This window comes from Helianthus annuus, chromosome 15 (assembly GCF_002127325.2).
Source record: "Helianthus annuus cultivar XRQ/B chromosome 15, HanXRQr2.0-SUNRISE, whole genome shotgun sequence".
In the NCBI taxonomy this organism is placed as follows: domain Eukaryota; kingdom Viridiplantae; phylum Streptophyta; class Magnoliopsida; order Asterales; family Asteraceae; genus Helianthus; species Helianthus annuus.
The window spans coordinates 58,573,970-58,587,961 of record NC_035447.2 but is presented as its reverse complement, the minus strand read 5'-3'; the positions used below and the strand labels follow the sequence as shown (position 1 = coordinate 58,587,961).

General features: G+C 34.6%; 1 protein-coding gene across 1 annotated transcript; it reads right to left on the bottom strand.

Annotated features, from left to right (window-relative positions):
- Nucleotides 1–430: 430 nt before the first annotated feature.
- LOC110913836 lies at nucleotides 431–2,750 on the bottom strand. The gene is made up of 2 exons (XM_022158653.2): nucleotides 2,361–2,750; nucleotides 431–1,604 (listed from the first exon to the last, which is right to left on the bottom strand). The coding sequence occupies exon 2, from the start codon at nucleotides 1,594–1,596 to the stop codon at nucleotides 550–552; it is 1,047 nt and encodes a 348-aa protein (XP_022014345.1). The 5' UTR covers nucleotides 1,597–1,604; nucleotides 2,361–2,750; the 3' UTR covers nucleotides 431–549.
- Between the last annotated feature and the right edge of the window lie 11,242 nt (nucleotides 2,751–13,992).

Sequence of the window (13,992 nt, the reverse complement as noted above, 5' to 3'; positions counted from 1 at the left end):
TCCAATATATGGTCTTTGCTCATGATGTGTAAATATTTCTTATTATCAACAGTCCTTGACTGAGTATCATATCCGTTATGGTATATGTTTTTGAAACTCAACAAGTTTCTGGTTGATTTTGGGGAAAATAAAGCATTCTCTATTAAGAGCTTTGTACCATTTGGTAATATTAAATTAGCTTTTCCCACTCCTTCTATCAAGTTTGTAGGACCTGATATTGTATCAACGGTTCCTTTTGTTGGTTTCAACTCATAAAAATATTTCTTAGATTTAAGTATAGTGTGTGTGGCTCCACTATCCGCTATACATATATCTGCATCATTTGTCTGCTCTTGTGCTCCAGTGGTATTCATTTTAATCTTGAAAAATATAAAGTGAAATAATAATAAGTGTATAACGAAGACATTGTGAATTATTTTATAATAAGAAGTTTATTTATTAGTTGAAGACGTTACATGAAAAGAAAGACTACTGAAACATAAAGATATATATAATAAAGGAAATTACATAATTGTTGCATATAATTATTATAGTTTAGCAACATTCGTTTCAGAGTTCCATGTTATTGTTAAAGTCGGCGACATTCATTTCGACGTTGATATCATTAAAATTATCCACATGGTTCATCTCCTTTTCTTTTCTTTTGAGAGAGGCTTGGTAAAGTTCACATAAATGTGAAGGTGTACGACAAGCCTTTGACCAATGGTTTGCACTTCCACATCTGAAACAAGAAGTGCCATTGTTTTCGGACCTACCAGCTTCATTCCTTTTGTTATACTGGTTGGGATTGGTATTTTGTGGAGTGTGGTAATTGTGGGTTCTTTGATTTCGACCACGACCACGACCGCGACCACGTCCACGACCATGGGAATTGCCTCGGAAGCTATTATTTCTTTTGAAGGAATAATTTCGACCATTACCTTTACCAAAATGGCCACGGCCACGGCCTCGTCCCCATTTTCTTCCAGAGTCTTTAATATCATCATTAATAACAACATTTGCTTCTGGAATGGCTAATGATCCAGTGGGACGAGCTTGATGATTTTTCATTAGTAGCTCATTGTTTTTCTCTGCTACGAGGAGAAATGAATTTAGATCAGAATATCTTTGAAACTTTTGCAACCGATATTGTTGTTGCAAGTTTATATTTGATGCATGAAATGTGGAGAAAGTTTTCTCCAACATATCATCCTCCGTAACAGTTTGCCCACAGAATCGGAGCGTTGAGCATATCCTGTACAAAGCAGAGGTGTATTCATTCACCTTTTTAAAATCTTGGAACCTGAGATTGTTCCATTCATCTCTAGCAGTGGGAAGTAAAACTTCCCTTTGATTATCAAATCTGCTTTTTAAATCTTCCCACAAAACGTATGGATCCTCAAAATTTGAATATTCAAATTGTAACATTTCATCAATGTGTTTATGCAGGAAGACATCGGCTTTTGCCTTGTCTTGATCGCTACATTCGTTCCACTCCGTTAACGTTTCCAAAACACCCATTGACTTTAGATGTCGCTTAACATGTGTCGTCCACGGCATATAATTTTCTCCGGTGATATTAAGAGCCGGGAACTCAATTTTTGCGATGTTTGCCATTTTTGTCGCTAAACATAAATAAGGTAAATATTAAAATCTAAATACTCATTAAAAATGAGATAACATACAAAGGTACAGCTATAAACAAATAAACGAATACATAAGTACTAAAAAGATGAGGTGGAAGCTCATACATTAAGGTCGGCAATAATATTAATATTATGCCGGCCAATATTAAAACCGGGTGAATCATCCTTGAATTTTTTTTTCTTTCTTGAATAGCCTTGAAAAGAAAACTGTTTGTTGTTGAATAATGAGATTGATAATTGGTAATTTATAGTGGTAAATTATAACCGTTTTGCAACGGTTATATTACCGTTTTATAGCCGTTATATAACGGTTATATACATATATATGTATTTGTAATAAATGATGTATTACATAAATGTTATTTTATAAGATATAAAATCAGGATGTATAGTAAGAAAAAAAAAATGTTAGTATACATGAATGTAAACTCTAAATTAAATGTTAGTATGTACGTATAAATAAAAGTTAGATGCATAAATAAATACAAGTGCTATCAAGTCTTTCAGTCTCTTTACTTTATTTTTCATATTTTTTTTAAGTATGGGACTTAATTGTTTTTATGATAGGAGTGTCTGGATAACAGGGTCTCCTAAAGGAAAACAATCCCACGATACATAAAAAGACATGTTACGTTTTTGTAGTCCAACAACGATCGAATATCCATCGTAAGATACATCTGCACTGGTATTAGTTTATCATAGCAATTATAGTTTATATATTAATCAAATGCTTACTTTGATTATAATTGCTTGAACGTTTCCTTGACTAGAGCCTCGTGCTGATAACGTGTTATAATATAACAAGGATTAACACAAGATTAGTGCTAAAACTTTAAGAACTTTAGAAATATTATAAGAGAAAGAAGAAGAGAATTGTATAACTTATGAAAATGTATACATGAGGTGCATTTTTTCTTCTATCTTGAGCTAGTATTTATACTACAAAAAGATTAACTATTTGGTAGACAATGTTAACTATTTGGTAGACAAGATTAACTATTTAGTAGATAAGGCTATCCACAAGTTTGACAAAGAGTTCATCCACTTGCTTGGTAAATATAGAGGTAGAACTTGATCTTCATGGTAAATTATTTTGTAATGTTATAACATGAGACAAATTGTTAAAATTTACTTTAGACCCACACCCTCCCTCTATATATGAAAAGCCACAATTCCCCCAATATCATAATTTCTCACACACACCCATTTAACAATAGTGAAAAAAAAAATTAAAAGAAATAATGATTTTTTTTTATATAGAGATAGACATGGGAAATGAGATAGGAGATGTGAGGGTTTCTAAAATGAGCGACAAATTTTAAAAATAATAAGTTTTAGTTAAATTATAAAGTTAACATAATGGAATAGACGTTTTAAGTTAAAAAAACAAGCTGAGAGATTTAAATGTTTGTTTTAGACTGTTAGTAGACACTTATATGTAATTACACTAATGTGTATTTTTATTCTAAGGTGTTATCTCCCGATCTTTGTAAAAAAATCTCAAACATCCAAATACCGAAACAAATATTTTATTTTTCTCAAACTTTTTGTCAAAAATTGGCACTCACACAAATGATAGCCATTGTGTAAAACAATCAAGCCTCTCATATTCATTAACGAGTGGGAGGACCCGTGCTCCACAGCGGAGAATTCGGTCATTATCGTTTCGGCGGGTTACGGTAATGCACTTGCTATAGTAAGTGAAAGAGGAAACCTAAAATCATAAAGTCGTAATATGCCCAACGAATATCAACACATGTTTTATATCAATCGAAAATCTTAAAAACAAATATTTAATACCGATGTTGTTTTGTTAGAATAGATACAGTTTCTCAAGGTATTTGTATGATACCGGCACTCGACTAAAATATTCTATATCTAATACAACTCTATTGTCAACAAAATTTATACCGAACTAAACACAACCACACATTTATTTATTTTTTAAAGTTTACAAACTCAAGCTATCTGAAGAAAATTAAATTAAATGAGTTAAAAACTTATAGTATTTATAGATTAAAGGGTTTAAAAATTAAAAGGGAAAACAAAGTAATTTTAATAGTAATAATAATAATAATAATTGTTAAAATATAAATAAATATAAACTTTACTAAATATTAGGGGTGAAAAGTATAGAAATAGGCAATTAATATAAATTTAATATTATAATTATAATACAATAGTATTTAAAAAAAAACAATTTATATATAGATAGAAGTGGCCAAACCATTAAAACAAAACACACATTATTGCTAACTGTTGGGATAGAACTCTAGTACTTTTAATTACAAAGTAAAATTTCTTAACCACTTATCTACCTTAGATTTTGTTAATGATTTTTGTTTATTCCTCTATACATACATTTTATGGTGTGAAAAAGTTAAAAAGAAAATAAAAAATCTTAATAGAATACAGGTGGCAACCCTTTATTAGCTCAACCTTTTCAAATTAATAATAAAAAATAGTTACTGTTAACCCTCTTTATAAATGTAGGATATAAAATATAATTATTTAATGTATAAATACATATAAATATTGGATTGTATATTTTGTAGGTATACTAGTTGATGCCCCGCCCGCGTTGCGGGGCGATAGCCGAATAATTCTCAACCAATTAAAAAAACACTATTATAGTTTTGTTAGGAAAAAAAATAAAACGATGAGAAGACCGTAGTTCTGAGCTCAGGGCAAAACTATAGTTTGTCAGGATTAATGAGCGAATGTTAGGCAGCTCCTTGACGTGGAAAAAAATTTAATGCAGTCAACCAATTAAAAAACACTTTTATAGTTTTGCTAAAAAAAACTAAAACGATAGCAATACTGTAATTTGAAGTGAGAGCAAAGTTGTATTTGTTGACTTGGGTAAAATCGTAATTTGCCAAAAGTTAAAGTGATGGTAATGCTATAAATTTGAATCGGAGACAAAATCGTAATATAACTATGCACTAAGGATAAAATCGTAATTTTAAGCTGTGGACAAAACTATATTTTTAATTTAAACTCGGGCAAAATCAAAATTTTGAAATGATGGCAAAATCGTAATTTGAATTGGGGGGCGAAAGCATAGTTTTATTTTGAAGCAGTCAAAAACATAATTTTAAACTTAATGCGAAATCATAATTTTTGAAAAGGGCGAAAATGCAAAGTCGTCATTTTTAGTTTGGGCAAAAGCAAAAATTTATTTTTAACCAGGGCCAAAATTGTAGTTGTAATATGGGGAAAATAATAATTTTGAACCGAGGGCAAAATCGTAATTTTGGGCGAGGGACAAAAACGTAATTTCTTTTGAAGTGGGGGGGGGGGGAAAATAATATTTTATTTTAACGTAAGGACGAAATCGTAATTTTAAAGCGAATATAAAATTTTGAAACCGAGGGCAAATTCGTAATTTTGAGCGAGGGACAAAACCGTAATTTTATTCTGAAGTGGGGGCGGAAATATAATTTTATTTAAAATTAAGGACGAAATCGTAATTTTAAAACGAATATAAAATAATAAAGCCGTTGGTCCAATAGGGGAGTGCCACACAGCTGTGTGGCACTATTCCCCCAATCTTCCTTTTGTTATAGTGCTGTGTGGCACTATTCCCCCAATCTTCCTTTTGTTATAGTAGAGAATTGTCATAGTTTCTTTCGAGAAAAATGTGAGTTTTCTAGTAGTGTCTATCTAACTAATATATATACTTTCCTTTTTATATTATAATAAATTATTTATTTAGTAATATTAATAATAAGTATATTAATTATGCTAAAATCCTTTATATTTTCATTAAAACAGAAACGATTACAGACTAATAGCAGGTAGACGGGCAACAAGCTATGCGGCTACCCCCTTCTGAGTAGCAAATTCTACTCTGCTATACACAAAATGCCCCTAACATGTACGGTGTTACTGCTTACCACATGCTGAACCCGCTTGAGAAACCGCACCGCGTCAAGGGCGAGAGCGCCAAATGTATCGAATTTATAGCCAAATTAAATTTGGTATAAGAGCAGGGGCGGACCTAGGTTATCCCCTTGGTGGGCGGGCGCACCCTATGGATTTTTTTGGGTTAGTTATATATGCAAGATGTGTCCCTTATGAAATTTTGATATCGCACCCTATGAAATATTAACTCCGCACCCCATGAGCGAAGAAGAAAAAACAGAACAAAGGAGAAAAAATTTCTGGTGGACGGAAAAGTTGCAGAGGTAATGGAGGAGCTCGAAAGATTGAAGAAGAAAAAGAATTTAAAGTGAGAAAAAAAGGAAGATGATTCTTGTATTCAATTAATATCGAAAATTGAAATTGCAGTACATTGAGAAATATATTATATTTAATTTAAATAATCTAAAAGAATGAGAAAATTATTATTATTAATTTACTTTTTATATTGTTTAATCATTAACTTTTACTTGGGTAAAATTTTTGATCTTGAATTTTACCTTTCTTTACTTTTGTTTTTTACTAAGTTGTTTATAATTTGTAATTATTATATATATATATCAAATCATAACATGGCTTTGCGCTAGTTTAGTTCTTGGTTTTTCGATTCCTGCCCATTTATTTTAGGTGTTTTCTGATTTTGCCCATGTGACCACTAAAAATAAGGATATCCATGCGGTGCCCTTCAATTATAAAATATACAAAATAACTAAGGACAAAAATGCATCCAAATCAATTTCTTTTAATTTCATTTGATTTTATAATTTATGTTTCAAGTTTTAAACTTAGAAACTATAACTAAAATTATAATTCTTACTAACTTTTATTAAAAAACAAACATGTGAATTATAATTGATTTTTCTGCTCTTTATTGTGATAAACTGAATCGACACATAAGAAAATATCATTAGTCAATACATGCAGGCGTCATGATATCTCTTTCGATTGCTATATCGAGTGTTTGTATTGTACTCATACCTAAGGATTAGTAAATGGTACCATGTACCGGTATTGAATTTTCCAAACCGAAATATTTTTGGTACCGATTCGGTATCAACTTTTTGCGTTTTCGGTACCAGTTTGTACGGTTCGGGTATTTACTGGTTTTAACCTTCAAATACCGGTATCATACCGTTACCGAACCTTGCCAAGATGCGCGAGGAAACCCACCAAAAACTCGCCGCGAAGCGCGAGAAAACCTACTAGTTTACACTATTATTCATAGCTTCTTTAGAATTAAATATACATAGTTTTACCATACATGAAAACTAACGATTTTGTAATAATAGTTAAATAGTGATATTACATAACAATGGCTACATTTCAAAAAATGTAAATAGCTAAGAATATTGTATTTTCTATTATGCATTTGAAGTTTTGAACAATGATTAATGTGCTTTTATTATCTATTTGAAATTTAATTTGATTTATTTCTTGTTATGTGGCCCGACCCGAAGTGGACCAAAAAAACCTTTATATTTAGCGACAGATAACCGACCCCTAATATTTTCAGCACCTCATAAAAAATTTCTGCATCCGCAACTGGTTTGATTATCTTTTTTTAACATAACCCGACCCGACCCGCTACGAACCGAAAAACTATTATATAGCTATGGGCCTAAAATCCTTAAGAAAAAATTGCAAACCTTGAAAAGAATTTCTGGGTCCGTCACTGTATAAGAGTGCATTCGAGCTCGGTTAAGCTTGACTCGAGTCAAGCATTTAACGAACCCAACTCAACCACTTCCTACTTCCTCTAGTAAAAGATAAAAGCTTGAAAGAAGAAAGTAAGAGCATACCAGACTTACATGACTGGAACAACTTTCAAATTTAATTTGAAAATATCATCATTTAATACTCATAGTTTTTAAACCAAACAGCTGTGTTAATATTTATTTAGTTCACCATCTAAACTTATATAAAATATACGGCAATGAGAACACCTTAATTACCTGGGATTTTCTTGCCGGAGGTGGAACGGTGGTGACGGCGGCTCAAGGCGGAGCTCCAAATTGCAGTTCCTCCTCATATCACCGGCGTGGTTGTGTGTTACCTTTTTCATAACAAAAGATGTGAAGAAGACGATATATACACACATATATTATAAAGAAGTGACACGAATCGTACACAGCAAAAAGAACAGGTATGGAGAAAGATATATATAACACGTTTAGAATAATTTTGTTATCAACCTATGAACACCAAACAAGTTGTCAAAACACTGTGTTTCAACAGTTTAAAAGAAAATTCAGATCATTATATTTTTATATAACATCTTGTTGTGTATGCCACTGAAGGATTAGGTTCAAACGTGAACAAAATCCTAAGAGTGAACTGCGTGAATTGATCTGGGCCCTTGATTTTTATGATCTTGAGATTAAAGTGAGTGGCATGATGGTAATTATTTGGTTAATTTTTTCCATTTAATTAAATACAAAAAGGTTATATGTGTAATTTCAATCTTAAATTGATTGCATAAATCTCTCACAAATCAAGTAATCAATTATCCTCTAAAATTGATTGCATAAATCTCTCACAAATCAAATCAAGGATTAGGAAAGATGTAACTTAATTCAATTATTAAAATAATTATTTGTTTAAATGCGATGTACACATGTGTATTCTGATTTTGCCCTCTTTTTAATGCGATATACACATGTGTATATCGTCTGTTTTTGTGATATCTCAGAATTTTTTTGTATTGAATGTTTATGTACACCTGTGAATTACTGTACACATAATGATTTAAATCTAATTTTTTATGTAATTACAATCCTACCCTTGAATTCTGGTGATGAAATCTGAAATAAAAATTAAAATTGAAATCTGGTGATTTGTTGTTTGTTTTGATAATTATCTTATTAATAAATAAACATAATGTGGATAATGAATTTAAATTAGGAAAGATGTAACTTAATTCAATTATTAAAATAATGATTTAAATCTAATTTTTTATGTAATTACAATCCTACCCTTAACAACTAAAAAGGAAATCAAGGGTCCATATCTGTTCACGCAGTTCACTCTTGGGAGGTTGTTCACGCTGGAACCCTACCCTGAATAGATAAATTAATTAAAATTTAATCCACAGTAAGTTACATAAACCAATAATGTGGTTTGGCTTAAGGCTACACGGTATGGTGATGGTTCTCCCTTGGAGGATGGTCTGTCACGTAAGCGCCACGTAAGATGGGCATGAGGATGGGCAAAGAGGATGAAGGTATGGAAATGGGGGATGATCCTAAAATATATATTATATATTGTATGTATATATGTGTCTTTTTTTTTTGAACGGCAAATTTGGATCACTGACGGACCACTGGAGTATCATCGTGCCACCAGCGGAACCACCCGATCATATCCATCTCCACTAGGCATAATGCCTATACACCAATTCAGGAGGAAACCCAATAAATATGAGAAAAACTCCCTTGTGAGAATCGAACCCAGGACCTATTGGTTCCAAAGTCTTATCACACCCCCAAGATGCCACTAGGCTATAAAGCTATGGACATGTATATATGTGTCTGTGAGGAAGTTTTGTCCTCATATGGACCGTCCTGAACGGCAAGAAGAAGACGGAGAGGACGAGACGGAAGGAGGGCGAGATGGAGGGAGGAACGACGCCGGGCCGGGACGGTGGAGGACGAACCTCCATACCGTCCAGCCTAAGCTACAGATTTTATCACTTATTAAATCTATTTATGGATTTTATCTTGTATCTTTAATATTACCGGTTGTTCACTAATGCAAACTGACACGAAAAACAAAATCAGGTATGGAACTATAGAGATATCACTATGATCAATCAGTCAAATACAATGTACATGTACTGTATATAGATGATAGAAACTGTTGGGTTGTAGACTTCTCGACATCTATGGGTGTGGCGCGATAATTAGGGCAGTCGGCCCAAGTCGCGGCCCATTGGGCTTGAACCCTAATTGTGTAGTCTATCTTGTACTTGTAATGTTTAACACCTCAATAAAATATCCTAGTTGTCACCCGTGGACGTAGGTCAGTTTAAACCGAACCACGTAAATCCCCGTGTTCGTTTATTGCTTTCGGTGTCGTGTTCGTGTTCGTGTGTGCGCTCGGTCCTAACAACTGGTATCAGAGCTACGGCTCGTTACACACGGAAGAAAGTTGCGATCTAGGGTTAGCCGCCGGCAGTTCCGTCGCGTTCCCAGCCGATCGTCGTTTACGAAGTTCCGGTCAACACACCATATTTTCTGGGTATTGCCACCGCAAGGAGATAGGAACCACAAAAGTGTGTTTTTTCGGTTGCTGTGATATCAACACCAGAAAAGGATAAAATAAGCCCCATCTTTTTTTTTTGTGATAATCTCGTTTGCAGTTTCAAGGAGAAAGAATTGGGGGGTTGGTTCCGGTACAAACCATATTTATCCTACAAACCGTACAAACATATTCTAGCACTTAAAAAAAGTTAAATTAGCACATACCAAAACAATACATACATAAAAGTAGCACTTTTAAATTATATTAGCACATGAAAATTAATCAAGATAATTGATTTTAGCACATATTTGAATGGTATCAGCACTTTTCTTAATTAGCACATTGAAAACAAAAGAAAGATTCAAATAAAGAATTAATTAATTGTTAGCATATTTATAGGGAATTCAATATAATTGATATTATTTAAGATATTATTTTATCATTTCTCTATAATTGGTTTGATGCCACATGGCACTTTTTAAATGGTTCTTACAGTTTGTATGCAAAATGTGGTTTGTATTTGATCCTACTCCAAGAATTGGGAGCAATATTAACTTTCTTTGTGGAACAAGAAAACGGAAAATAGAAAGCAAATTATATTGCTTTGTTTTTTAATCGATATCTTATAACAAGAAAAAAGTTTTTTTTTGTCGTTGCTTATTGCGATTAGAAAGAACAGGAGGAACAAGTATGTGTTTCTAGTTCGTTTCAGTTTCTGATATTGGTTAAGGTTTGGGTTGGTTCTAGGGATATTGGTTATTATTGTTCGGTCTTGGAGCATCCGGTTATCGCGTTTGGCTTCGGGCTTGTTTCGGGTGTCGATTGTTTGGCGCATTTAACGGGCAGTTTAGCCGGGGTGGTTTGATTAGTGGGGTGCCGCGTTGATCTAGTTTTTGGGTTTTGTTCTGAAGAACAGTTTCTTTTACCAGTTTGACCAGCGAGTGTTTAACCGTTTGTTTGAAGATCAAAGAAACTTGAATCGGGTGTTTTCTGTTTCTATTTGTTTCAGTGTTGGTTTTCTATTTGTTTCAATTTCAGTTTTCGTTTAGTTGTGTTTGTATTATCATGGCAGAAGACGGGAAAATTCAGATTGAAAAGTTTGACGGGAAGAAGTTTGGTTGGTTGAAGATGCAGGTTGAAGCACTACTTTGTCAGAAAGACTTAGATGTAGTGCTCGAGGATGAAAAGCCAGAAAAAACATCACAAGCAGATTGGGATAGGTTGGATAAGAAAGCCAGAGCAGTGATAACGCTTTCTCTATCGGAGAATGTTGCATTCAATATCCAGAAGGAGACCTCAGCTAGAGGAATGATGGCAGCATTAATGAACATGTATGAGAAGCCTTCTGCAGCGAACAAGGTTTATCTTATCCGAGAACTTGTGAATACTAGGATGAGGGAAGGTGATTTAGTTACAGCGCACATCAATAACTTAAACTCGATCTTGTTTCGGTTGGTGTTTGTGAACATTAAGTTTGATGATCAGGTCCAAGCCCTACTGTTATTGTCCTCATTACCTGATAGTTGGTCCGGAACCGTACCCGCTGTTTCGAGCTCTTCAGGTGAAGACGTCAGAAGAAGAAATTAAGGTGAGTCATCGGGCGACTTAATGCATGTTGGTAAAGGAAGAAAGAATAACAGAGGTAGTGGCAGCAAGAACAGAAAGAGGAGTCAGTCTAGGGTTCGAAATGATGTAACCTGTTGGAACTGTAAAGAGGTTGGACATTTCAGGAATCAATGTCCAAATGAAAAGAAAGAAGTTAACGCTGCAGTAGACCATTCATATGATGAAGCTTTGATTTGTAGTGTGGAGAGCAGTGTGGATTCTTGGGTTATGGATTCGGGTACTTCATTTCACGCTACCCACAGCAGTGAAGCACTACGAAATCTTAAAATTGGGGATTTTGGTAAGGTACAACTTGCAAATGATGAAGTCTTAGATATCACAGGCATGGGTGATATTGACTTAGTTACTTCTGTTGGATCTACTTGGACTTTGAGAGACGTGAGAGTTATTCCAGGCTTGAAGAAAAGGCTTATTTCAGTCGGGCAGCTGGATGATCAGGGTCACGAGGTTAAGTTCGGTAGTGGACAGTGGAAGGTAATTAAGGGAAATTTAGTAGTTGCACGTGGCAATAAGAGGGGCTCATTGTATATGGTCGGTGTACCGCCTGAGGGAGAGGCCATCCCAGTTCAGAAGAAGACCAAAATTCAGTTAACCGAATCTCGGGGGCAGAAGAAGGTTTGTTTTGAAGGAGATAAACCCAGAGTCACAGGTCAGATTCAGGTTGAACGTGCTAGGAAAGGTTCAGAGAAGCCAATCAAGGGTTTTCGTGGCAGTGGGAGCACATGTAGTCCTTCAGTCAGAGCTCCCAGGCGACAGTGGGTTAAGCGAACTTGTATTCCAGCGGTGAAAGTCTCTCCAGTGAATTACCTGCTTATGATGGAGAGTGTTAGTTCTCAGGTTTCTCAAGGTCCGGCAGTTCATTTAAGTGGGAGCCAGAAGGGACAGAGAATAAGTCACGGGTAGTGACTAATGAGTTGAAGCTCAGTGGGAGCTTCAACACACCTCCAGGTTAATTGATGAGAAGGCCGGTGGCAACTAGAGGTGGAGCATAGAGTCTCCATTGACATATTACAGAAGTACATTGGAGCGCAGTTGATCGTGTCTTTGAAGCCTCCAAGTGGGAGATTGTTAGGTTGTAGACTTCTCGACACCTATGGGTGTAGCGCGATAATTAGGGCAGTCGGCCCAAGTCGCGGCCCATTGGGCTTGAACCCTAATTGTGTAGTCTATCTATTGATCTCTTGTACTTGTAATGTTTAACACCTCAATAAAATATCCTAGTTGTCATCCGTGGACGTAGGTCAGTTTCGACCGAACCACGTAAATCCCCGTGTTCATTTATTGCTTTCGTGTTCGTGTGTGCGCTCGGTCCTAACAGAAACTAACTCAACAATAACTAACTAATCAAGCTATCAATGTGCCACTCATTGTACACACAAAAGAACGCCAACAATGAAGGTCAAACGAATAGTGCATTGTTCATTCTTGCGTGACGCGTGATTCAATTTTCAATATCCGTTGGAAGTATGATCTTTTCTAGTGTCTAACGTAGTTAATGCTTCGATAGGATCGTGTGTTATATAGGGGGTCGATTAGTGGCTCGACTTTTCATTTTTAAGGTTTAAAGAAAAATTTAAAATTAGAAATATCTTCGAGATTTATATTAAACTAGACACTTTAAGTTGAGGGATAATTTATATATTAACATTTACCAAACATATACACTTTTTACTGTTGGTAGTGTCTTTTCAACCTTTTTATTTTTTATTTTTAAATTCATATTCATACTGTAAATGTCGCGACACCCGATCCCAAATCCCCGGGAACGGGCGGTCGCGAGCCAGTTTCGGTGGTATCACGTTATTTGTCTAATTTGGCAGCGGAATTTACATCAGGACCGCAGTTAGGAAATATTTTATCAGAGTAAAATACCACATTTCCATAACATTAAACACATGGGTAAAACCCAAGTTTTCAGTACACACATCTTTATAGGGATACACCCTATTTTATTTAATAAAAACATCTATTTTATTCTTAGGTAACTTTATTGCCACTTTTCCAAGCCTTCAGTGCTGTCCAGCTGGATTCTATTTGGCTTTCACATTTTGTTACCTGAAACGCGTTTTAAAAACATTTTGTCAATGGGAAATACTGGTGAGTGAATCCCAGTTCAATCAAGTTTAAATAAAAACCATTGTACAGTATTGAGGGCGATCTCGCAATTACATTTGTTTCCAAGTTATATCAATTATCACCCGTGGTACTGTCGTACTCAACTTGTGAAAATGTTACTCCTTGACCAGGTGGTAACAAATTTTGTATACAAAACCCCAACAAACCCACGATAATTGTATTCTTACAAATACTCAATAACTGCTTAGTATATATTTAATTAAGTGAGGCTTTGTAAAAACATTTAACAAAAAGATGATTACTCACATTGCTGTCTTAGGGTTTTCAGTAAGAATTTCCTGGGAATAATCTATAAATTACACAAATGCACGTGTGTTAGTATAATAACCCATTTTAACATTAGTAATACCCTCCCCGAGACGGCATTCCAACGACTACGTCGGGCAGAACCACGATAGCCGTTACGGAACCCTAGATCAATCGGGCAAAGTATCTAATACGT